The sequence below is a fragment of the Euprymna scolopes genome, chromosome 33, assembly GCF_053919585.1.
Source record: "Euprymna scolopes isolate OS-2025 chromosome 33, ASM5391958v1, whole genome shotgun sequence".
In the NCBI taxonomy this organism is placed as follows: domain Eukaryota; kingdom Metazoa; phylum Mollusca; class Cephalopoda; order Sepiida; family Sepiolidae; genus Euprymna; species Euprymna scolopes.
This window is the reverse complement of record NC_136514.1, coordinates 88,522,843-88,548,000: the sequence shown is the minus strand read 5'-3', so window position 1 is coordinate 88,548,000 and position 25,158 is coordinate 88,522,843. Positions and strand designations below refer to the sequence as shown.

General features: G+C 34.7%; 1 protein-coding gene across 18 annotated transcripts in view; it reads right to left on the bottom strand.

Moving 5' to 3' along the window:
- LOC145258337 (protein spire homolog 1-like) overlaps nucleotides 1–25,158 on the bottom strand; it is a 559,588-nt gene that overhangs the window by 204,161 nt on the left and 330,269 nt on the right. For 9 of the 18 annotated variants that reach the window (XM_080116504.1, XM_080116505.1, XM_080116506.1 and 6 more), the window contains exon 7: nucleotides 20,051–20,137. The exons of the other annotated variants lie outside the window; for them this stretch is intronic. In XM_080116504.1, coding sequence (XP_079972630.1) covers nucleotides 20,051–20,137 — 87 coding nt within the window. The remainder of the gene's footprint in view (nucleotides 1–20,050; nucleotides 20,138–25,158) is intronic. 18 annotated transcript variants of the gene reach the window in all.

The following is a 25,158-nucleotide window of genomic DNA, read 5'->3' as shown; positions in this document are numbered from 1 at the left end:
CAACCTTTGACCTTTGAATAAAGTCTGCAAAATGAAATAAATCTTTCAAACAGTATTTACTGTAATATTTCAATACTGGTTGCAAAATATTTAAGATCCATTTTGCAACTTTATGTTGTGATGACCCTACCATAGACAAAATGGGCCTTAAAAGGAATACCTACTTTGTGAGTTTTCGGTTTTTTTTTTTTTTTTTTTTTACACAGTGTCACCACTTATCAAGGCCCGGAAGCCACTCAGGGATAAGGGTTATTGCAAGTACATTACGTTAGTGAGGAGATTTGCTAAAGTGTTTACTTAAAGGGGCGGTTCATTAGGAATTTGTTAACATTGGACTTGAAGACATCCAAGTTGTAGTCTGGAGGGAAGCAGGCAGACGGAACAGAGTTCCACAGGCGTGCAGTTCTAAGAAAGAAGCTCTGTTCATGGAATCCGCGTTTTGATTTAGGCACAGATATAGAGTGGGGGAAATTTTTCACTGTGGATTCAGCTAGACGGGTATTTTTCGTGAAAGATTGGCGAGGGGGGACCAGAGATTGGAGTTCAGACGAGCTACCATATAATCTAGGGCGGATCGATCCTGAGGGTCTAATCTCATTAGCTATGTCCGATGGAAGTACACCACCCTTAACCCACTTAACTAATTTATTTTGAAATTTGTTTTCTAAAGAGATTGTATGATCAGGAGTTGTGACATGCCCCATTTTTATAAATTTCTCTGTGTCGTTTAGTATGGTAGACATTTTGTCGACATAATCATGATAATCTAGTATTGCAACCCCTGAACCTTTATCTGGTTTAGTAATAACTAACGATTTATTTTTCCGTAGCGTTTTAATAACTGCATAATGCTCTTTGTGCCATTTAAACTCTGAATAGGACATTGGTGTACTTGCATAGCAATGGGCCAGGTTGTTTAATCTTGCTTTTAAATCCCTTACTTTAATTTCAGAGACTGGTGAAAATTTCTTTGCTTGGGCATTGAGGATTTCAAATTCAGAAAATACCTCTTCCCGTTTGACACCAGGTAATGGAATACAAAAGTCTAAACATGATCAAGTATCGATAGATCATGGGAAGATAGATTTAAGTTTGTGCCAATATTGGAGTTGGTGGTGTACCCAAACTTTTTGTATATTAAATGCTGCAATTTTCCGTTAAATTTAAGAACTAGTTTTTTATGACCACGCTCTTGTAAAATTGCAATATACTTAGCGAACCAAATTTTATCAAAATTTGCTGCTAATTTATCCATATGATTATGAATAAAAGCATTTTCAATTTTTTGTGCTGGTCGTTACCTTGCTTTTTTTAGTAATTGTCTGTATTTTTGAGATGAGGTGTTTTCATTGATTGAGATTGTCGGACTGAATTCCTCACAACGTTTCGGCCGTTTTGCCCTCCGGCCTTCGTCAGGTGTTTCGTATCAAACTGGGGAACCGTTTGTTAGTAGTCTCGAACCCAACCCTTTATTATTATTACGGGGGTACCGTGTTCGGACTCCAGCTAGGCTTTGGGACATAGTTGCTCATTCTCTGTTTTGAATGTTACTTTTTTCACTGCCTTCGTTCAGGATTGAACTCAGCACCTTTGGGTAACTGTAAACTTTGATACGTCTAGGACCACTCGGCCATATGTCATAGGACAATTCTTAGTTGGTTTTTGTTAATGTTAAACCTATGTTGTTATTCAAGGGTTTCTCTCTCTATCAGAGGTGTCCAAACTGCATTCAGCAGAGAGAGAGGGAGGGAGGGAGAGAGAGGGAGAGAGAGAGAGGGAGGGAGGGAGGGAGAGGGACAGAGGGAGAGGGAGAGAGGGAGGGAGGGAGAGAGAGAGAGAGAGAGAGAGAGAGAGAGAGACACACACACACACACACACACACCAAAGATAAAAATAGGCAGGTTAACGGAGAAAAGTAGGGGGAGGGTAAGAGAGAAATGGTCTGGATGGATAACAAAAAAAAAAAACAAAAAAAACAAAAGAGAGGATGGAGAGAGGGAAAACCGGAGGATAAAAAAAAAAAAAAAAAAGGATACAGAGAGAGATAGGCAAAAATTTTAATAAAAATAGGTTACACTTTTGCCCGGGGCAACACCAGGTAACCCTGACAGTCTATGATATAAAAAAGGCAGTTGGGTGTGTATGTCAGGCTATAGGTAAAAAAAAAAATAAAAATAATAATGTCAATTATCAAGCCCCATCTCAAGAATTCCAATTACAGTTTTACAAATAAATTTAATGCAAAATGATCACTAGGGCTATGACAACAGCATATTATTTTCATTGTTTTTACTCTCGAGTATATATCTGACAAAGTTAATCAAACGAGAACCACATCACTTTATATAAAAGCATATAAAATATCAACGGATACACACTCGAGAGTCAAAACAATGAAAAGAATATGCTGTTGGCCTAACTCTAATGATCACCTACTTCCAGACCAAGATGACGGTGTAATAAAAATGAATAAAATTAAAATGGACTTTACTTTAGTAAAAGCCGAAAGCAAGAAAAATAAAACTATTTATACATTAAGTCTCAAATTTTACGGAAGAAAAGTGAAAAAGTGAATGTATTAACGGGTTTGGTTTACTGTACACATAGATTCGAAAAAGTTGTCACAAAACAAATATAGAACAAATAAATGTTATCAAAGGCAAGATAAGTTACTATTCTACCTAACTTGATATGTTTTAGTGTTTATATTTAATGTAACATGTTCATTCAGCTCGAAAAACATACAGTGTTTACCGATGTAATTCAAAATGGCAGCCGAATCTCTCTTTGAGGCGTTAAGTTTGGGAAAATGAGTTATAAATAAAAAAAACAGACAAAATACTGTTAGAAACTCGCTCAACATATGTTACCGTGACATAGGCTGACATATATTCGGCGGTTTTTTAACAGTATTTTGACTGGTTTTTCATTTATAACTCCTTTTCCCAAACATACCGTCTCTGAGAGATAGTCGGCCGCCATTTTGAATTTTCCAGCACATCGGTAAACACTGTATGTTTTTCGAGCTGAATAAGCATGTTACATTAAATATAAACACTAAAAACATATCCAGTTAGGTAGAATAGTAACTTATCTTGCCTTTGATAACATTTATTTGTTGTTCTATATTTGTTTTGTGACAACTTTTTCGAATCTATGTGTACAGTAAAACAAACCCGTATTAACAAATAATGATGGGCTCCTCTTTTGGCTCAAAAGTGTTTTTTTTTTTTTTTTTTTTTAAAGATGATCAGCATTCAGAAAACATGCAAGAAGTGCAAAAAGGCAGAATTGGAAAAGGAAGATAAGATTCCATGGTTGGCAAAAATGTCTTGAAAAAAGAAAGAAAAAGTGGAAAGCAAGGAAGAAAATAAATTAAAATTGAATGCAACAAAAGAAAAGTTGGGTCATTATTGTGTCCAAATTCTAACCAATTTAGGTTGGTTGGTTTTGTTTTACGGCATATCAACCCTTTTCGGATTATTTAATGCCGAATCCAAATATTTTGAAGAAAAAATTTTAATAGAATATATTTGTTGTTTTCAAATCAGTTTCTATTTAACCCATAGTTGGGACTCTAACAGGTACTACCACTCCAGGTCAGAGTGGACCTGGGAGCAATGGTAATTAAAGGGTGGCTCCACACTCCCCAAAGCCCGCAAGCTGGGGCCTCACCACTGGATATAGTTTAAGGTCATATCCAGGACCCCCATTGAGGGACTTTTACCCTCTGCAGGGGGGCAGTCGGCGTATTCTAATGCCCCACTGACAGGGCCTAACCAATTTAGGATTGTTAGGGTGAGTGGTAATAAAATAGTAAGGAAAACTTAAATCTTCAGATGAAGTAACAGAAGAAAGGAAGGGAGAAGGTTATTAACTGTAGCCAGAATATGGTCACAGTTATTGGGCCACGTTTTAGAATAGTTACCGGGACACGTTTTTTTGCTAGTTACCGGGGCACGTTTTATAATAGTTACCGGGGCACGTTTTATAATAGTTACCGGGGCACGTTTTATAATAGTTACCAGGCCACGTTTTAGAATAGTTACCGGGACACGTTTTTTTTACTAGTTACCGGGCCACGTTTTATAATAGTTACCGGGCCACGTTTTAAAATAGTTACCGGGCCACGTTTTAAAATAGTTACCGGGCCACGTTTTAAAATAGTTACTGGGGCACGTTTTAAAATAGTTACCGGGGCACGTTTTAAAATAGTTACCGGGGCATGTTTTAGAATAGTTACCGGGGCACGTTTTAAAATAGTTACCGGAGCACGTTTTAAAATAGTTACCGGGGCACGTTTTAGAATAGTTACCGGGGCACGTTTTATAATAGTTACCGGGGCACGTTTTATAATAGTTACCGGGGCACGTTTTATAATAGTTACCGGGGCACGTTTTATAATAGTTACCGGGGCACGTTTTATAATAGTTACCGGGGCACGGGGTTAGCAATAATTACCAGGGTATGGTTAGTAATAGTTACTAGTGCATGGTTATTAATAGTTATCTGGGTATAGTTAGTAATACTTATCGGTGTCTGGTTATTAATAGTGGCTGGGGTATGGTTAATAATAACTACTGGGGTATGGTCAGTAATAGTTACTTGTGCATGGTTAGTAGTTCCTCTAGTATGGTTAGTACTATTTGTCAGGGTAAGATTAGTACTAATTGCCAGAAGTAATGTTATTAATAGTTTCTGGGATTAAGGTTAGTAATGTCTCAAAGAACCGTTACAGATCCTATGATATGTTTGAGACAATCTCCAGAGCATATTTTGTTAGCGATCAAGTAATACTTTAATTATGACTGCTTTTCCTTATATCCACATAAAGGAAGTGACATTTTTTTTTTTTTTTTTTTTTTACAAAGGCATCACCACATTATCAAGGCCCAGAGGCCACTCAAGGATAAGGGTTAAAGAGTGTACAGTAGAAATTGGACAATATAGTAATCGTTAGTAATGAAAATTTGGTAAATTTGATAACTTATATGGAACGGCTCATCAAGAACTTATTTACTTTAGACTTGAACACAACCATATTGTAGTCAGCCGGAAAGCAGGAAAACGGAAGACAATTCCACAGGCGTGCAGTTCTAAGAAAGAAGCTTTGTTCATGGAATCTACGTTTAGGTTTAGGCACAGATAAAGAGTGGGGGGAATTATTGATAGTGTTTACAGCTAGACGAGTGTTTCTTGTGAAAGTTTGGCGAGGGGGGACCATAGATTTAAGCTCAGTCGAACACTTTCCATGAAAATAACGATACATCAGAGACAAACTCGCAACATCTCTTCTGTGAGATAGAGGTTGCAAGGAGGAGAAAAGGACATCTCCTACGAGGCTACGAAGTCTATTTTGAACTCTATCAAGGCAGGACAAGTCCTTTCTAGCAGCTCCTGCCCAGATGTGGCAACAGTATTCCATCCTTGGACGTACCTGGCTCTTATATAGATAGAGAATAGCATCAGCAGTGAGATATTTACCGGATCGATAGAAAGATCCCACCATTTTCCCAGCGGCCTTACGCATTTTTCGTATTTTCCATCTGTTATTGTTTAAATTCTGTTATAAGTGAAAATTTTAGTTCTGTTTTGCATTCACAATGTATTAGATTGAATAGAGCTGATACCTTAACAGAAGTTGAATGATTAGGCTATGAATAGTGGATAAGCATGATAACAAACTAGTAAAGATAATAGCACACAGAGGCATCTTTAAAGCCAACTGATATTTGTGAAATGGTATTCATATTTATTATTCTTTTAATATGTATAGGGAACTGGGCCTCCTTTTAAAAAAACGCCACTCCTAAAATGGTTAACAAGCTTCACAATACTTTCTACAATGGATGTTATTCTTACAACGTTTCAGCCGATGTAACCTCCAACCTTTATCAGGTATATCATGCCAAACTCGAAAATCTTTCTGCCAAATGTGGAATCTGTAGAGAATATCGAACATAACAATGTATTTAATCAACGGAGGTAGATTGCTCTCGTTCTATCAGCCATAACTGGATAGAAGTGACTAAAAGACTGTCACTGAAAACTGATTATAACGTTAACACTTTCTCCATTATGCAGCGGATCTATGCAGACAATTCTAGTATCGATTTTAGAAATAATTTGCCCCAACCTAAATATAGATTCCATGAACAAAGATTCTTTCTTAGAACTGCATACCTGTGGAACTCTCTTCCATTTGCCTGTTTTCCAGCTGACTACAATATGGTTGCCTTCAAGTCCAATGTAAACAAATTCTTGATGAACCGTCCCCTTAAGTAATCCAATTTACCAAATTTCCACTACATTTTTATTTATTTTTGTTATTACAATTTCACCCCAAACAAGGCACAGTGCCACTTTGCTGTAGAAGGCTACTATCAGGGACATAAGTTGTGGGGGTACTATGCAGGGAGTTGAGCATTACACTTGAACTTCTGCATGTCAGTACAATTGGGAAAGCAGGAGCCTGGAAGGGAGTTCCAAAGTCTAGCAGTTCTTGGGAAGAAACTATTGGAGTAGAAAGCTTTCTTACATCTAGGGATCTCTACTGTGTAGGGGTGGGGTTTAGCTGCTAGTCGGGTTTGTCAGGGGGTATTTATGTCGAAGGGGTACAAGTGCTTGTAGTTCGTCAGAACATCCATTAAGACACTTGTAGAACAAGCAAAAGAATGCAACATTTCGTTGATGGGACAGAGGCCAGAGCTTAGATGACAGTTCAGGACCTATCAGGTTGGTGACTCTTTTGAACCCTGTCCAGGGACAAGAGACTAGTAGCAGATGCACCAGCCCAAATGTGACAACAATACTCCATATATGGGTGAGTGGTGGACTTGTAGAGGTACAGGATACTTTCAGGCGTAAGTAACTTTCTAGCACAGTAAAGAGAGCCCATCTTCGCAGCAGCCTTGGCAATGCTCTCGATGTATCTGTTCCAACTCATGTTCCCAGTGAACGTTAATCCTAGGAGTTTGAAGGAAGTATTTTCAGGTTATGTATCTTTAGCCATAACTATTGGTAGTTGAGAAGGTTTCTTGTAATTATTAAAGAAAACAAACTTAGTCATGGCAGCATTGAATGTGGCCATCCATTTTTGTCTCCATTCCACCCCAGATTGAAGGTCTTCCTCTAGAGTTTCTTAGATATGTGTTACTTTTTTCCCCTCGTGCCTGTTATTTAGTCTGGTGTCATTGGCAAATATACCCATCTCAGAGACAATTTTATCAAGGAGGTCATTTATGAATATTAAGAACAATAAAGGTCCAAGGATAGACCCCTGAGGTACATCCACATTTATATCATATTGTTTAGATGTATGACCGTCGAGAACAACCTGGATTTTTCTCTTATTTAAGAAATATTTGTCTAGTGATACCATATTATCTGATTTTCCTGAGAAGACCATCATGCCAAACCCTGTCAAAAGCTTTAGATATATCTAGAGCTACCGTTCTACCCTCATCGGCTTTGTCCAGGATATGGTATATATGTTCAGAGATTACAGTTAGGATGTCTGTTGCAGAACGGGCTTGCCTAAATCCATATTGTTGGTCGGTCAGAAGTTTAGCAGCTGTAAGGTGATGGACTAGAGCTTGGTTATTTAAGGACTAAAATATTTTGGCGAAAAGCAGGAGGAGGCTAATGGGGCGATAATTTAATGGGTCAGTTCTTCACCAGAATTTTTGTAAACTGGTACTACAATATTTTCCCACTGACTAATATACACTCAATAACCGTTATCCTCGACTGGCGTCTGGGTCTTGATAAGTGTTGATCCCTATGTAAAAAAAACAAAAAAACAAACTATTCTTCGTTTCACCCTTGGACCCAAATATCAACAAAGATTAGACCATTCCGGTAATGCTCCGGTCACTATTGATTTTGCAGTGAGAGTTTAGTTCTGTGCAGTTCTAGGAGGTCCACTCTCCCAGGCCTTGCCTTCTCTCTTTGAGAAGGGGTTAGTTTATTGCTAGTCGCCCGAGGCGCCCTAACCTGGGAATGTCGACAAGGCTGCCCAGACACTTTTTACAGGTCAGAATGCCCCCTCCTTTGGGGCGCTGACTTTTCAATGCCACTTTACGACCCTGGTGTCTAAGTTCTTGAAGTGGGAGAGAACTAAATACCCTTTTAGATGTTTAGTCTATTTACTCATCGTTATAAATTGTTTATAACTCGTATATATATCCATTATGAATCAAGGCTAACTCAGGCATGGCTGATGGAACAAGAAAAAGCTACCCCACCCTAGATTAAATAAAGGCTTCTGTTAGGAAGTCCGTATAGATTCCTGAGTTTGACAAAAACGATTCCCAAAATTTGACAAGATACACCTGAAGAAGGTCTAAGATTACATTGGCCAATGCTGCGAGAATAACATGTAAAACAAGACCATTACAAAAAACAGACAAAACTGGTTGCAAAAAATGGCTGCCTCATTTGGGAGTCCACATCTTCAATGTAGCCGAAATTCTTTTTTAGAGTAAGAAATAAATGTATGCAGTGGAAAGAAAAAGCATTATCGATTTATATAGTTAGGTGGTTGTTATTCATTTTAATTGTTGCCGAGAAACTGGCATGCTAAGGTCTGGCGATGCGCAGGACCAATTGCTTAATCATATGCATTAAAAGTAGAAGTCCTAGTACTTAGAAATCTATCTATGTAATTATAAAACTGTAGACATTGCTTGCTTAAATCTTGTCTTCGACGATGGGGTAATTCCATCGTTTTAAAAAAAGGATAGGTGAATTTATATATATATATATATATATATATATATATACACACACACACACACACGTATAGGTGTGGTTCAGAAGCTAAGGAATGAGGGTGGAGAGTTTTATGTTTTGGTTCTAACTGATGGCACCCAAATCATATATATAACTACTTAATTTACTCACATAAAATTAATATACGAAAGTATAGATTTATGCGTAAACTTTAAGTATTTACTTCAAAAGTGCTCAATAGATAGGTAGAGCTAGTTAGTAATTTATAAAATATATATATATATATGTGTGTATGTGCGTGTGATAGTTTATGTATATGCATGTTTATTTATTTTTTTTATTTGTTTATTTTCTATTGTTTTTGTTAGTTTTAAAATTATTTTGTATCTCTATCCAAGAGTAAATTTTATCCTGTGAACACAGTTGTTCGCTATTTCTCTCCTACAGTTTAATAGATGTTGGGGTTCTTTAAAGTATAGAATAGCAAATTTTTCATGAAGGCATAATCTACATGGATCGTCTAGATCTCTACATGTGTTTGCTTGTCTTACTATTTTCCATTCGACTACCGGCGAACGTCCGCTTTCCTTGAGTTCCCAGTATATATATATATATATATATATATATATATATATATATATATATATATTTTTGTGTAAATTTCATTCAGAAAACATCAATTTTCAGAGTAGAAATTTATTGTTTGAATAAAGAATACAGTTCAGATTTTTTTTCCTTAACCCATGGATTTTCGATGTAGGCTTATGTTGTCAGTGGAAAAGTCACCAACAAATATTAAATCTAATTCGAAATAATATTGTTATCTAGCACATACAAAGAAAATATGTTCAAAAATTAATTATATCTTTTGGCTGGGATTGTCTTATACAATATTACCTCCAAAAAATATTCTACAAGACTCGATATCACACGATTAATTAATCTGTGTTTCTATTCACCTCAGGATTCATATATATATATATATATATATATATATATATATATATATATATATATTATTGATATAGACAAATTTACACGGTTGCGACACTGGACATTCTAATGTTTTTGACAGATTATCGATCAAGACCACAAGTCCTCGTTAGGCGACTTAATAAAGTTTGTATACCACTGAAGGTTGGTTAGTTGTTTTTGTTTTACGGCATATCAACACTTTTCGGGTTATTTAATGCCGAATCCAAAGATTTTGAAGAAAAATTTTTTTTAATAGAATATATTTGTTGTTTTCACGTCAGTTTCTATTTAACCCATAGTTGGGACCCTAACAGGTACTACCACTCCGGGTCAAAGTGGACCTGGGAGCAATGGTAATTAAAGGGTGGCTCCACACTCTCCAAAGCCCACAAGCTGGGGCCTCACCACTGGATATAGTTTAAGGTCATATCCAGGACCCCCATTGAGGGACTTTTACCCTCTGCAGGGGGGCAGTCGGCATATTCTAATGCCCCACCGACAGGGCCAACCACTGAAGGAGTCTGGTTCTTAAATGAAAGAGAAAAGAACTATTTTTTTTTTAATTTTAGGGGGAGAAGGAAAGGGGTTATATGACACTTAAACTCCAGATATTGAAAGCAAAGGAAGAAAAAGAAGAGGAAAGAAAGGAAGAGAAGGAGAAAACAATGGGGCAGAACAAAATCCGGTGTAATCGAGATTGGCAATGTAATTGGAGAGGAAAAGAGTTAATTAAGGAATCGTAAGACAGAGAGGGGAGAGCGACTTTAAATGGACTATCTATAAAGGTGGAGGTGGAGGTGGAGGTGTCAAAACAAGAAATTTGTTCTGTAAAAAAAGAATCAAGAAGAAAAGACTTGTCAATAAGAGAGGGAGGATCTAGAGAAACATTTTATGAGTATATCTATATTAATACCATAATCTAATACAGTACATATCAATGCCTATTGCTATTATTTTTATTATCTTTATAGTCATTATTGTTATTACTTTATTATTGTTGTTTTTATTATTTTAATTATTATCATTGTTATATATTGTTGGTTATTGTTATTTTTATTGTTATTTTTTATTACAATTATTTTTTGTTATTATTGTCATTGTTATTGGTTTTTATCATTGTGCTGTAAATATTTTTATTATTGTTATTATTGTTGTTTTTATTATATTTTAATTATTATTGTTTTTTATTTTTATTATTGTTATATTATTATAAGTTATTGTTAATATTGCTGTTATTTTTCATTATTACAATTATTTTTTGTTATTGTCATTGGCTTTTATTATTACTGTGTCTATTATTGTGTTTATTATCATTATTTTTTATTTTCATTATTATTGTTAATATTATTATTGTTATTATTAGTATTATTATTGTTATTTTTTTATCATTATTATTGTTGTTGTTATTTTTTGGACTTACACAGGTAATCACTGAAAACAACCGGTGGGGTTTCCTGGAGTAGAGATAACAAGTCTTCACAGATTTCCATCTCTTTCAACAATCTTTGCAAATGAATTTGCATGATTGCAACAGCTGCTTACCATCATGTTCTCACTGGCCACATCAATTGGCCTTCACAGGAATTTGGGTGACATTAGGCCTCCCCAAGATCCTAGTCCTCTTTTCATTCATCCAGTGGAGGTCTGGTTAGTGCTTTCTCTTCTGGGTCTTTCCATCCCCTTGACCTTTCATGGATATTTGGTGTGGTGCCAGTCTATGCTGACACTACAATATTATTAGCAATATTGTTATCTGGTGTTCATATTTATACAGTCAGTTAAGCAAAGCATTAACCAGTTTGATGAGATAAATTAAACTGCCATCAAAAAAAGTAATGTAAGCAACAAATGTTTTTAAATATATTTTTATGTTAAGAGGTTAATGTAGTTTGATTCAAACATTGTGTGTCATGTATATATTTATAATTTATAAAAGGTAATTACATACAGGAATCAGATAGAAGCATGAATGATATCAAATTTGAAAATAAGATTTTTTCTATTTTTTTTACTATAGATCTTATTTGCCTTCAGTCTAACTTGGTGGAGTTCATATAATGTAATATTTAATGCAAAATATCCCTTCATCAGATGTATAAATGCCGAGCAGTAGTTCCTAAAAGTAATCAACTCTCACTGTTCTTTATTTTATCCTTTCGCCCTCACATTCCATGTACAATGTTTCTGACAAAGGGGAAAAGTTGCCGTTTGCTAGGTCAGTTAAAAAAAGACAATAAAAAGTGTATTCAGTTCATAAAAGAATACATATTTAATTACTGTATAGTTTATCTTAACAGCTCTCATTCACACACTTCAAGATTAGTTGACCATACATCTGATGAAGGGATTTCCCCCAAAATATTACAATATGGATTCTATTTCAGAAAAGCATGGTGTCAGAAAAAAAAAAGAAGAAAACTGCAAGAGAACTCTTGTCTTAGAACGATCACTGACACACACCCAACAGCAATAATAATGACTACCAGCAACCTACACCCACACTGATGAATGACGCGAGTGTCATCCTTATATTACCTCTGGGCGAGTGCATTTATCATATCCCAAGGAGTGTCCAGTGAGAATGCACATACTGTTCTCAGGTGCTTCTGTGCATACCTGTCACACTTCTCTTGCAGAATATTCACTGCACAGTTTATCTCAACAATCATCGTATGCTTTAAGAACAGAATTAACCGTAAATCATATAAAGTTATTTTATTTTTTTTGTTTTTTTCACCTTCATTTATTTTTTTACTCCTCTTCACCCCTAACAAGGCATATCGCCACTTGGACGTAAGGGGTTACTATTTGGGGCCATACCTAAGAAAGATTAAGATGTTGGTTTTGAGAAAGATGTTGATTTATGTTACATTTGAACTTCTGCATATCAGTGCAGTCAGGGAAGCAGGTAGCAGGAAGGGAATTCCAAAGTCTAGCTGTTCCAGGGAAGAAGCTATTAAAGTAGAAAGCTTTCTGGCATTTAGAGACCTCAACAGTGAAGGGGTGTCACCTCGTTGCTAAGCGGGTTTGTCGGGGATATGTACATTGAGGGGGCACAAGTGCAAAGAGTTCATCAGAGCACACGCCATTAAAATACTTGTAAAACAAGTACAGGGATGCAACATTGCGGCGATGGGACAGAGGTTGGAGCTTAGTTGATAGTGCGGAACCTATTAGATTGGAGATCCTTTTTTGAACCCTATTCAAGAGGGAGAGACTAGTTGTAGATGCACCAGTCCAGATGTGGCAATAATACTCCATGCATGGACGAATGGTGGTCTTGTAGAGGTACAGGAGGCTGACAGGTGTGAGTAGTTTTCTAGCCGTGATGGGACAGGGATTGGAGCCTAGTTGACAAATTTGGACCTATTGGATTGGAGATCCTTTTTTGAACCCTATTCAAGAGGGCGAGACTAGTGGTAGATGTCATTTTATCTGACCAATTACATTTTATGAACTCCATCATCACATGATATTAAATGCAATTAAGATTTATAAAAAGAGAAAAATTCACTATCGCATTTGTCTTTAGTCCCGTATCGTAATCATCAGGTTTGTTTTACTGTACACAGATTCGAAAAAGTTGTCAAAAAGCAAATATATAACAAATAAATATTATCAAAGGCAAGATAAGTTACTTTTCTACCAAACTGGATATATTTTTTGTGTTTTTATTCAATGTAACATGTTTATTCAGCTCGAAAAACATGCAGTGTTTACCGATGTATTGGAAAATTCAAAATGGCGTCCGACTCTCTCTTTAACATGGTAAGTTTGGGAAAAGGTGTTATAAATAATAAACTAGACAGAATACTATTAAAAACCCACCGAATATATGTCAACTTATGTCATGGTAACATATATTGAGTGAGTTTCTAACAGTATTTTGTCTAGTTTATTATTTATAACACCTTTTCCCGAACTTACCGTGTTAACAAGAGAGTCGGGCGCCATTTTGAATTTTCCAATACATCGGTAAACACTGTATGCTTTTCGAGCTGAATAAACATGCTACATTGAATAAAAATACGAAAATTATATCCAGTTTGGTAGAAAAGTAACTTATCTTGCCTTTGATAACATTTATTTGTTATATATTTGTTTTTTGACAACTTTTTCGAATCTAAACCCTAATCATCTTCTATAATGTATATATATATATATATATATATATATATATATATATATATACTCATTATACGAGTCGGGAGAGTGAGCTCAATAGTTCTTAAATTACTAAAAGGTGAAAGAAAAAAAAATTATTGGTATGTTCATGTTTACCAAAGATTAAGAAAGGGGAGATAATCACGAGTTACTTTGAGTAAAAAATGACTTATGGTCAAATACTGGTTTCCCCTGAATTCGAAAGATAACATTCACATCAGATTCTTCTTAGCATACATAATTTTACGTAGCTGTATATAGGTATACTAGCAGAAGTACCCGTCATTGACTGGGTTCAAAACTAGGCTACGTTTTTTTTTTGTTTTTTTTTTTATATTTCTATATTTTAGGGGCCAGGCGCATACACAGACCCCACAATTTTAATAAACCACCACCTCTGTTCAAAATGTAACATACTCATTTTTTATCCTCGATACCTCTTCTATCATTGTATGTTGTCAGTTTTCTATAATAGTCAACCATATGGGAACTTATTTGTTTCAGACACACACACACATTCAGCTTTATTATATAGATTATTTAAATATTGGTCAAATTCTATTTTGGTAACCTTTTTTTTTTCTTTTTTTTTTTTTTTTACATAGGCATCACCACTTATCAAGGCTAAGAGGCCACTCGAGGATAAGGGTTAAAGAGTGTACAGTAGAAATTGGACAATATAGTAATCGTTAGTAATGGAAATTCGGTAAATTTGTTAACTTATATGGAACGGCTCATCAAAAACTTGTTTACGTTAGACTTGAAGACAACCATATTGTAGTCAGCTGGAAAGCAGGAAAACGGAAGACAATTCCATAGGCGTGCAGTTCTAAGAAAGAAGCTTTGTTCATGGAATCTACGTTTAGGTTTATGCACAGATAAAGAGTGGGTGAAATTAGTGATAGTGTTTTTTGCTAGACGGGTGTTTCTTGTGAAAGTTTGGCGAGGGGGGACCATAGATTGGAGCTCAGTCGAGCACTTGACATGAAAATAACGATAAAGCAAAGACAAACTCGCAACATTTTTTCTGTGAGAAAGAGGTTGCAGGGAAGAGAAAAGGACATCCCCTATGAGGCTACGAAGTCTATTTTGAACTCTATCAAAGCAGGATAAGTCCTTTCTAGCAACTCCTGCCCAGATGTGGCAAGAGTACTCCATCATTAGACGTACCTGGCTCTTATATAGATAGAGAATTGCATCAGTAGTGAGATATCTACCGGATCGAATTGATTTCAACATTACTCACAACTTATTTTTCCTAAACTATATTTTAATAAAAAACAAAAAATGATTAAAAACCATTCTCTAAAATCCAAATAGACCCCACAATTTTATTATGCCACACCCATTCAAATTTAAACACGTTTATCACAATAATCTTATGTGGATCTATATTAAAAAACTAAATAAAACTTGTTAAATTTTGTGATATATTTCCATTCTCTGGAGATCAGACGCGAACACAGACTCCCAAAATTTTATCAAACCATATTTATTCAAACCGAAACATAATTATAAAAGTATACTTGCACAGATAGATATCGAAAGCCTTTGTTAAAGTTTGTGGCATATTTTAATTCTATGGATGCCAGGCGCGAATGCAGACCCCACAATTTTTATATACTATCTCTGTTGAAACTGAAACATATCCGTCAAACCCTAACCTATCAAAGTATTCTTATGCGCATCTATATCAAAAACTCTAATTAAAAGTTTTTTTTTTTAGTTTTTTTATTTCCATTCTCTGGGGATGGGGTGGGTACGCAGATCCCATATTTTTAATTAACCACTGTTAAAATGGCATATTTTAATTCTATGGATGACAGGCGCAAATGCAAACCCCATATTTTTAATTAACCACTGTCAAAATGGCATATTTTAATTCTATGGATGCCAGGCGCGAACGCAGACCCCATATTTTTAATTAACCACTGTCAAAATGGCATATTTTAATTCTATGGATGACAGGCGCAAATGCAAACCCCATATCTTTAATTAACCACTGTCAAAATGGCATATTTTAATTCTTTGGATGCCAGGCGCGAACGCAGACCCCATATTTTTAATTAACCACTGTCAAAATGTAACAATTCCATTTTTACTCCTTGATATCTCTTCTGTCGTTGTATATGGTCAGTTTTGTGTAATAGCAAACCATATAGGAGCCTATTCGTGTACAGACACACAAACACACACACACACACACACACACAAACATTCAGCTTTATTATATAGATATACTCCAGAAGAATACCCGACCTAGGATGGGTAAAATTCTCTAAACAAAACAATTAGCACCACTTTTATCTCCCAACTAAATTAAAATGATTAAAATATATAAAGATACTACAGGGTGGAACAATAAAACTGTTGCCCTAGAAAAGACGACCTGATTCCATTTCCGTTTGATAAAAACCAATTCTCTTTTTCTTTCTTTTTTTTTTTGTTGTTGTTGCAGACCATCTACTAGTTGTTTTTAACTCTTTTTCAAAGTGTTTTTCAACATGTTTTATTAACTGTTTGCTCTTATATATATATATATATATATATATATATATATATATATATATACTAGACTACCCGTGACCCGTTGGGCCAGTATGTTATGTCAAAATTGCATATTTTAATTCTATGGATGCCAGGCGCGAACACAGACCCCATATTTTTAATTAACCGCTGTCAAAATGGCATATTTTAATTCTATGGCTGCCAGGCGTGAATGCAGACCCCATATTTTTAATTAACTGCTGTCAAAATGGTATATTATAATTCTATGGCTGCCAGACGCGAACACAGACCCCATATTTTTTAATTAACCACTATTTTAATTCTATGGATGCCAGGCGCGAATGCAGACCCCATATTTTTTGTTGTTGCAGACCGTCTACTAGTTGATCAGTCATGTACAAATCCCAGGAGCGATAGGAGTCTTCTATCATGTCTGAAAGTGACACAATATTCAACGAGCGAGATTGGAGATGCGCCGCTGTACAACTTATGCTCTCTACTGATCCAAGTTATGACAACAGGACCATTGCCAGCACCCTCAAAATACATTGCTAGATTCCAACAAATAACAAGGTCATGACGAGGGTGATAAAAACAAAGTTTCCGGCCATTGTTATGATTTTTGGGGTGGTTTCAAGTGAGGGCCACATCATACCACCTCACATCTACAAAGTCAACTTAAAATGTGTACCTGGATGTGCTTAAGATTGTTTCGTTTAAAATGAATTTAACCTCACGTTTAATACCTACAGTATTTCTGTTTATAATGAATGAGAAATCAGCATTAATTAAAATATAATATTTATGCGTATTTTATGACCGGGCAATGCTGGGTGGCCTGATTATATCTATCTCTTTATCTCTCTCTCTCTCTCTATATATATATATATATATATATATATATTTAAAATAAAATAAAATACTTGCGCTAATGGAAACTCAATTAACTTTCTTGGATTTATATTTTTGGATTTTACCGTCATTGGATTATTTACCTTTCACCAGATTATCCATTCACGTGTAATCACCTTTTTCTTCACCATATTCCCTCTGATTAACTTTTTGTTATCAAGTAAGATCTTTGACTTACTTGTACTTTCTTCAAATACTTTTGTATGCTAAATCCTATCCTCTGATGAGAAGGAAAGTATTTCTTCGAAACTCTGCGGATTAATGACTATCCACTTATTAAGTGTTTTCTTTTCAGATTAAATACGTTTTTAACTCTTTTTCAAAGTGTTTTTCAACATGTTTTATTAACTGTTTGCTCTTATATATATATATTATATATACATATATACTAGACTACCCGTGACCCGTTGGGTCAGTATGTTATATTAGCTATGAAATTCATGTATGAGCGTGACACTTGTGACGTAAAGAAAATAATTTTTTTTACGTAACAGAAATATTTCTATGAAAGTATATTAAAATGAAAAAAGAATATAGATAGATTTCTATGAATCGTTCTGTTTATTATAATTGATCATTTTTGAAAAAAAAAAAATTTACAGTTACTGAATTATAAGTGGTTGGCCATACTTATAGGTAAATGTGCACTGAACAGATACCATAATACTTATTATAGTTAAATTCAAATTTTGATATATCTGCTTTGTTTTTACATCGTTCATTTCTGTATTACGTTGAAGTTATTTAAAACCCCACTCTTCCCATGTTAAATAATAATTTCGAAATAATAATGTTAATATTTCAGTGCGCAGGTCATGTGTGCATGTGCAACCAGATGTCGTAAAACAGAAAGTGGGTTACATACATCGTTACAAGGTCATTTGAGTTTTATAATTATATATATATAAGTTTATTTAATAAATATTTGATTATTTTTTGTGCATAAAAGTTATCCATGAACACGTGTTTCTGGGTATCACCCGTCTTCAGCATGGCTAAACTTTTGACAAGGATCGAACTTGTAACAGCCTAATGTTTTACCACCAGATCACATATTTTGTCAAATTTTACGCACGATTTTTATCGCTTTTAAATGTAAGATCTGTTGTTGATTTATTTATTATTTATTAGTGATTCTGTTGTATTTATTACGCTCGCCTGAACGTTGAGGGAGTTACCTGCCCTTTGTTTATTTATGTTGCCCCATTTTTTTCTGGACATATTTTTTTTTTATTATTAATTTTATTCATTAAACATGTGAATATTTTATTAAAATATTTATTAAATATTTTTACGTGCATAAAAGCTCAGGTGAGAGTAACATGTGAGGCAAAGTTAGATGAAGCAACAGTAATATCGATTAAATATTTACTAAAGTAAATATAGCCCAGATTATCTACCCCTACACCTAGCTGCCATGTTCCAAAATTCATAATGATCAGTTCATTAGTTTAGACGTTCACCCTGTGCAACGAATTATAAACATATACACATACCTAACTTTATATATACATCCAACTGCCCATTTGTGCCTAAATCTAAATGTAGATTCCATGAACAAAGTTTCTTTCCTAGAAGTGCCTGCCTGTGGAACACTGTTCCACTGGCCTGCTTCCTGGTTGAATATGGTAGTCTTCACATCCAATATAAACACGTTCTTGTTGAGCCGTCCTCATAAATAATCAAATTCTACACGATTAACGATTACCACACCACCGCCTTACATTCATTAACGCTTATCCTCGAGTGGCCTTCAGGCCTTGATAAATGGTGACTCCCAAGTAACAAAAAATAAAAAAAATAAAAATCCACCGCTAAACATGAAAATTTTCCTAATAAAAATGTGAGTGTGTTACTAACCGTGTTTCTTAGAATATACATTCCAAAATTCATAATCGAACTCCTTTGTTAAAGTTACTCAGTACATATGTGTTCACTGTGGATGCCTCCGTTCAGTCTCAAAAGACAAAGGATACCCCCTGTAAGGGCAGCTCTATATGTAATTATGAGGCAAGGGTTGCACAATCCTCAATCGGCGCTGTTTGAGTCCAGTGGCAAGGAGACGTCCAGAACGACTGGAAGCAATGCCGAGATAAGCGGAGAGCACATACAGCACCTGGAAGTCCCAAATGGTCACCCATCTGACACTGGCCAGGCTCATTGTTGCTTAACTTCGGTGATCTGACGGGAACCTGTGTGTCAAACGTGATTGTCATATTTTTTATCTTATCACTAGGGCTATGACAACAGCATATTCTTTTCATTGTTTTGACTCTCGAGTATATATCCGACACAGTTAGACACAATCAACCGAGAACCACATCACTCTACATAAAAGCATATAAGATATCAATGGATATATACCTGAGAATCAAAACGAAGAAAAGAATATGCTGTTGTCACAGTTCTAGTGATCACACCTAACATCATATGTAGAGATTAAAAACAATCGCATATAAAAATTATCTCTTTTTGATTTCTTGCGGAACCAAATATCTTACCATAATCATGCTAATGGAACACAATTTTCCACCAAGCGTCATTCACTTTTATAAACCGACAACCAAAAAAATAAATAAATACCAGCGTTTAAAAAAATTAAAAAAAGAAATTTTAAAAAATTAAAAGAAAAAAATATTGTAGAAAGCTGATGATTCCTTGCGGTGCTTAAAATGTAGTGATGGCGGGGGGGCTCCGTATCCGGCGTTAAATGGAATATTAAAAAAGATGCGGATGAGACATAAAGAGGGTCACTTACAGGATGAAGGGGGGGCCTCGATCTGATAAAATCCAATATCATGGCGTGGGCGTCATGCTTCACTTTGGGTGGGATGTCTCCGTTGACCTGAGAATAAAACGATCAATCAGAAATCATTGGACGATGACCTCAGTAATACCTTTTCGAGGGGGACAGAACGGATGGACTAGCACCGTTCTGACCACTTGGAGCCATCCAAGAATATCGCAAAGTGGAATCGTTTTCCTTCTAGTCATCGGATGCTCAAAAACCAAAAGAAAAAAAAATGGAATATTTTTTTTTATCAATTAATCCTGCAAAAAAACATTGTTTTAAATTTTTTCCTGAAAGAGATTAAAATGTAAAATATTAATTGTAGTTGACTTAAAGCATTGTGTGTATAGTGTAAGATTATTAAAAACATTGATGATGTAATATTATATTGACGACATCGTTTGACAAAAAATTATAGAGACAAAAGTAGATTATACGACAATATAGAAGCATTCAATTAATTACTGATTAAATATTCACCAATGTGTGCTATCTAATCAAAGACAGGTGCTTCTATATTATAATAACGAAAAGAAAAAAAAATGAATTTCAAGTAAAAAAATGGTACCTATGTAATTTTTTTTTTTTTTCATTATTATAAATGATTTAATGTTTCTAGGAAAACCACCTTCTCAAAAAATTGATGATTCAAAAGAACAGGTGACTCGAAGTCTTCAGCAAACTGTCTAATAATAAAAAAATTCTTATATATATATAAAAATGTTTTGCTTACTAAACAGGACTTCCTGTTTTAGTTAAAGTAATTAGATTGGCGTAAAAGAAACCTCTCCGAGGTCGTCTGGCATCACAGAGTTAAAAAAATACTTTGATATTAAATCTGCATGTATTATGTTTTTATGTTTTTTTTTCTTTTGTTTTTTTAAAACGATTTTCCTGAAAGTTGACTATATATATATATATATATATATATATATATATATATATATATATAGAGAGAGAGAGAGAGAGAGAGAGAGGGGGGAGATAAATAGATGGATAGATGTTTTTTATGTTTTTTTTTTATGTTTTTTTTAAAACGATTTTCCTGAAAGTTGACTATATATATATATATATATATATATATATATATATATATATAGAGAGAGAGAGAGAGAGAGAGAGTAAAACGATTCATAATTTTGAATTTAAAATTAGTTTCAAAAGGAAAAACAAACAAAATCCACAATTTACTTTTGAAACTGATTTTTAATTCAAAAATTTTGAATCCTTTTACTCAATATTAAAATAGCTCTAGGATATCTATACCTATTGAGCTTATTTTATATCTACAGTACAATAAGTACTGTTTTCTTTTAATAGTATTAATACATTTACTAGTACATCAAAATAAACTCTGCTCTTTAGACTCCAAGTCTAATTCCCTCTAAAAAAAAAATAAATAAATAAATAAAATAAAAAAAAAATCAAACCTATTATTCCTAAGCAAAAATGTTTCCCTAGATGAAGTCGTAATTAAAGGATACTCTAATTTAACTACCAAATCTGACCCCCAGGATCGCCATGGGCATGGAATATGTGCCTACATTAGAGATGGCTTTCCATGTGGTAGGGACATCTCCATAGAAGACCCTAAATTGCCCTATATGTGCTTTCGGATTGCACTTGCTCACACCACTGTGTTTATATTTGTCCTCAATCGTCCCCCCCCCCAACGGCGGAGTTACTATTTTTAAGAACATATCTGAGAAAATTGACTGCTCATCTTTCAGCTAACATTCACATCTGTAGAGCCTTCAATGTTCACAATGCAAAATGGTTAACCCACTCAAACAAGATAATAAAAAAAAAATAAATAAATAAATAAAATATATATATATATATATATATATATATATATATATATATATATATATATATATATATATCAGTCACCTATGTGTGTGTGTGTGTATTTGTATGCCCGCTAAAACTTTTGTCATTTGCATCAAACCTACATAAACGTGGTACCGTTAGAAAGGGCGATTTCTCAGACACATACTATCGAAAAATTATAAAAAAAATAAATTGTCAAATGTAGAAATGTCGTTCTGTTTGAAGGGGAGATCAGATAAAACCTTTGTTTGTTATTCGCGCATGCGATAACGGTCAATTCATTGTTTCATTAAAAAAAGCAAAAAAAAAGCTGAATTTGCAACATCATAACATCTGTGTTGTCATGGTCTGATTGATAATGTATTCACTTACAAACTTAACTTTTGCACGTTTATGCCCAGCACACAGCATTTTTTTTCTTCTCTCTCACCTATCTTTTAAAATTCTCAACTTTCTTACGTGCGTCCACCACACATTTTTTTTTTCTTTTAATAACAAGATGGCACGCAAGTCCCATTTTTTTCTTTTTTTCATGTAACTGTATTTTACGATTAGACAATGTTGGGCGACCCCCCCCCCCCACTAATTTTTTATATAAATGCAAATTTTTTATCTGACACCGTTTACTGAAGATTTCGAGTCACCTGTTTTTCTGATTCACCAAAAAAATTTTCATCTTCAAAATAAAACAGTTTGTGAATCTTATTATAAATTTTCCTACTGTGTGTGTGTGTGTGTGTGTGTGTGATGCGGTTTATCTCAGCCTACAGGCAACCCACCCAGGCAAGTTAGGTACCGAAATGAAGCTTATGACCCAGCAGGCGGATGTTTTAGTGATATTTATATCCATGTTTGGTGTATGAAAAAAATAAATAAATAAAATAACGATTTACTAAACAACGTTTTATTTACTGGATATTTTTCCGGTATTCACCGGAAGTTATTATCTCCCTTAGTAAGTTTGATTATGTGTGTGTGTGTGTGTGTGTGTGTGTGTGTGTGTGTGTGTGTGTGTGTGTGTGTGTGTGTGTGTGTGTGAGACGCGGTTCATCTCTGCCTACAGGCAACCCACCCAGGCAAGTTCGGTACCGAAATGAAGCTTATGACCCAGCGGATGTTTTAGTGATATTTATATCCATGTCTGGTGTATGAAAAAAAAAAAAAAAAAATGACGATTTACTAAACAGCGGATGGATGTTTTTCCAGTACAAGAACCTAAGTTTGCCAGTTGGGCAAACTGGGTTCTTGTAAAAAATAAAAAAAAAGATTACAAAATTGTTAGCCAATTTAAAAGGCATTTTCTTTTCACTCACCTGATTAAATAACGGTTGGCACTGAAATCAACTTGATTACATGGAACTAACTAATCATCAACGCAAAAAGCTTTGGTAAAGGAAACATTTGAACAATAATACACATTGCTACACAACAAGTATTTCAAGAATTGGAGCTAAAATAGCTCTTGTTGATTGGATATTTTGCCCAGCAGCAGAATTTTATTGTAATGCCAGACCTAGATGACTGCAGTGTTAATGATGATGAGCAAGCCAGAGGCGGTGCTAATGAAGAAAAAACTAAAGTCGATTGTCACTATAATTTCGCTTATTTTGTTCTACAGCGTATCAACTCCTTATAGGTTACTAGACTAGCCGTGACCCGTTGGGTCAGTATGTTACATTAACTATGGATTAATGTATGAGCGTGACACTTGAAGAAAATGTATGAATGTTTTAAAGAAAATGTATGAATGTTTTAAAGAAAATGTATGAATGTTTTTAAGAAAATGTATGAATGTTTTTAAGAAAAGGATATTAAAAAATGGAGAATAAATTAAAAAATAAATTAAAAAAAATAAAAAAAAAATAAATAAATTAAAATTAAAAAATAAATTAAAAAAGTAAATTTAAAAAAAAATGGAAGGCAGTGGCTAAATTGCTGTTGTAAAATGCTCTTATGGTTGTCATTTGTAATTTTATTTATGTATATGCATATATATATACCTATATTATTATTATTATTATTATTATTATTACTACTATTATTGCTACTGTTGTTGTCATTTTTACTATTATTCAACTCCTCCTTTAAGCATTGCAATACATCTTTCAGTTTCATTTCCAACATTAAACGTTATTAACCTCTGATTTCTCTAACCGGCATATCGAGCTTCCAATTTTTGTGATGACTTCTAATTTGGAAACAATGCTTTAACTCTGTACCAAGCACTCACTGTATGTATGTATGTATGTATGTATGTATGTATGTATGTAGTTATGTATCATATGTTACTGGTACCATGTAACCCAGTACTACCTGCCTCATGGTCGGGTCACTGGCGACTAAACTGGTTCCCCCACCAGACTTGTTTGGTGAGGAGGGCGGCTAGTCTCCCTGAAGGATTAAAAACAAGACCTTCCAAAGGGTGAATGAACTATTTTTCTGGGTCAACGGCCAACTAGCACCATGTATATTTGTGTGCGTGTGTGTGTGTATTGGGGTAGAGAGGGCTCCCGTGGTGAAGGCAACCTTTCTAGGTGAAGCAAATCTCTGATTTAAAAAACCATAAAGCGGAAGACCAGTACTCGCATTAAGCTGGTCTGCAGTTTAATTTGTTGCTGGCTATCTTGCTCTTGCTTGTTGCTGGATCTCAACATTTTGAACCAAGAGAGAGACTTAGCTGTCGTACAAAGCTAAGACTCTGTAACATCATATTTGTATAGATACTCCCTCAGACATTTGGGCTCATGGATTTTAAATGTCTGAGGGAGTGGCACTCGTCTGACAAGACGTTGCAATCATCATCATGAGTATATATGTATGTATGAGTATATATGTATGTATGAGTATATATGTGCATATAGGAGTATGAATGGGTGTGAGAGAAGAAAGAAAAAGAACAATCCGAATACTTTAATAAATTTTAATATGTTTGAACAAGAATAGAATAAGTCAATGATCAAAAGAATATCGTCCGTTTATTTAGTTAGTTTGCTTCATTTTATTTATTTTTTTTCAACACTAAATGTTTGTATATATCAATTAACGAAATCTACAGTAGCGTTTCAAAAAAATAAATAAACGTGTGTGTGTGTGTGGGGGGGGGCGTACGTGCAGACAAATCCGGGCACCCTAGGCCCACAATAAATACATAAGTCCAAGCTTTTGGGAAAGACATTCTAATTCGCACCCACTTTGCTTATCATCTACATCTCCAGCTGTATATGTGAACACGTCCATAAATG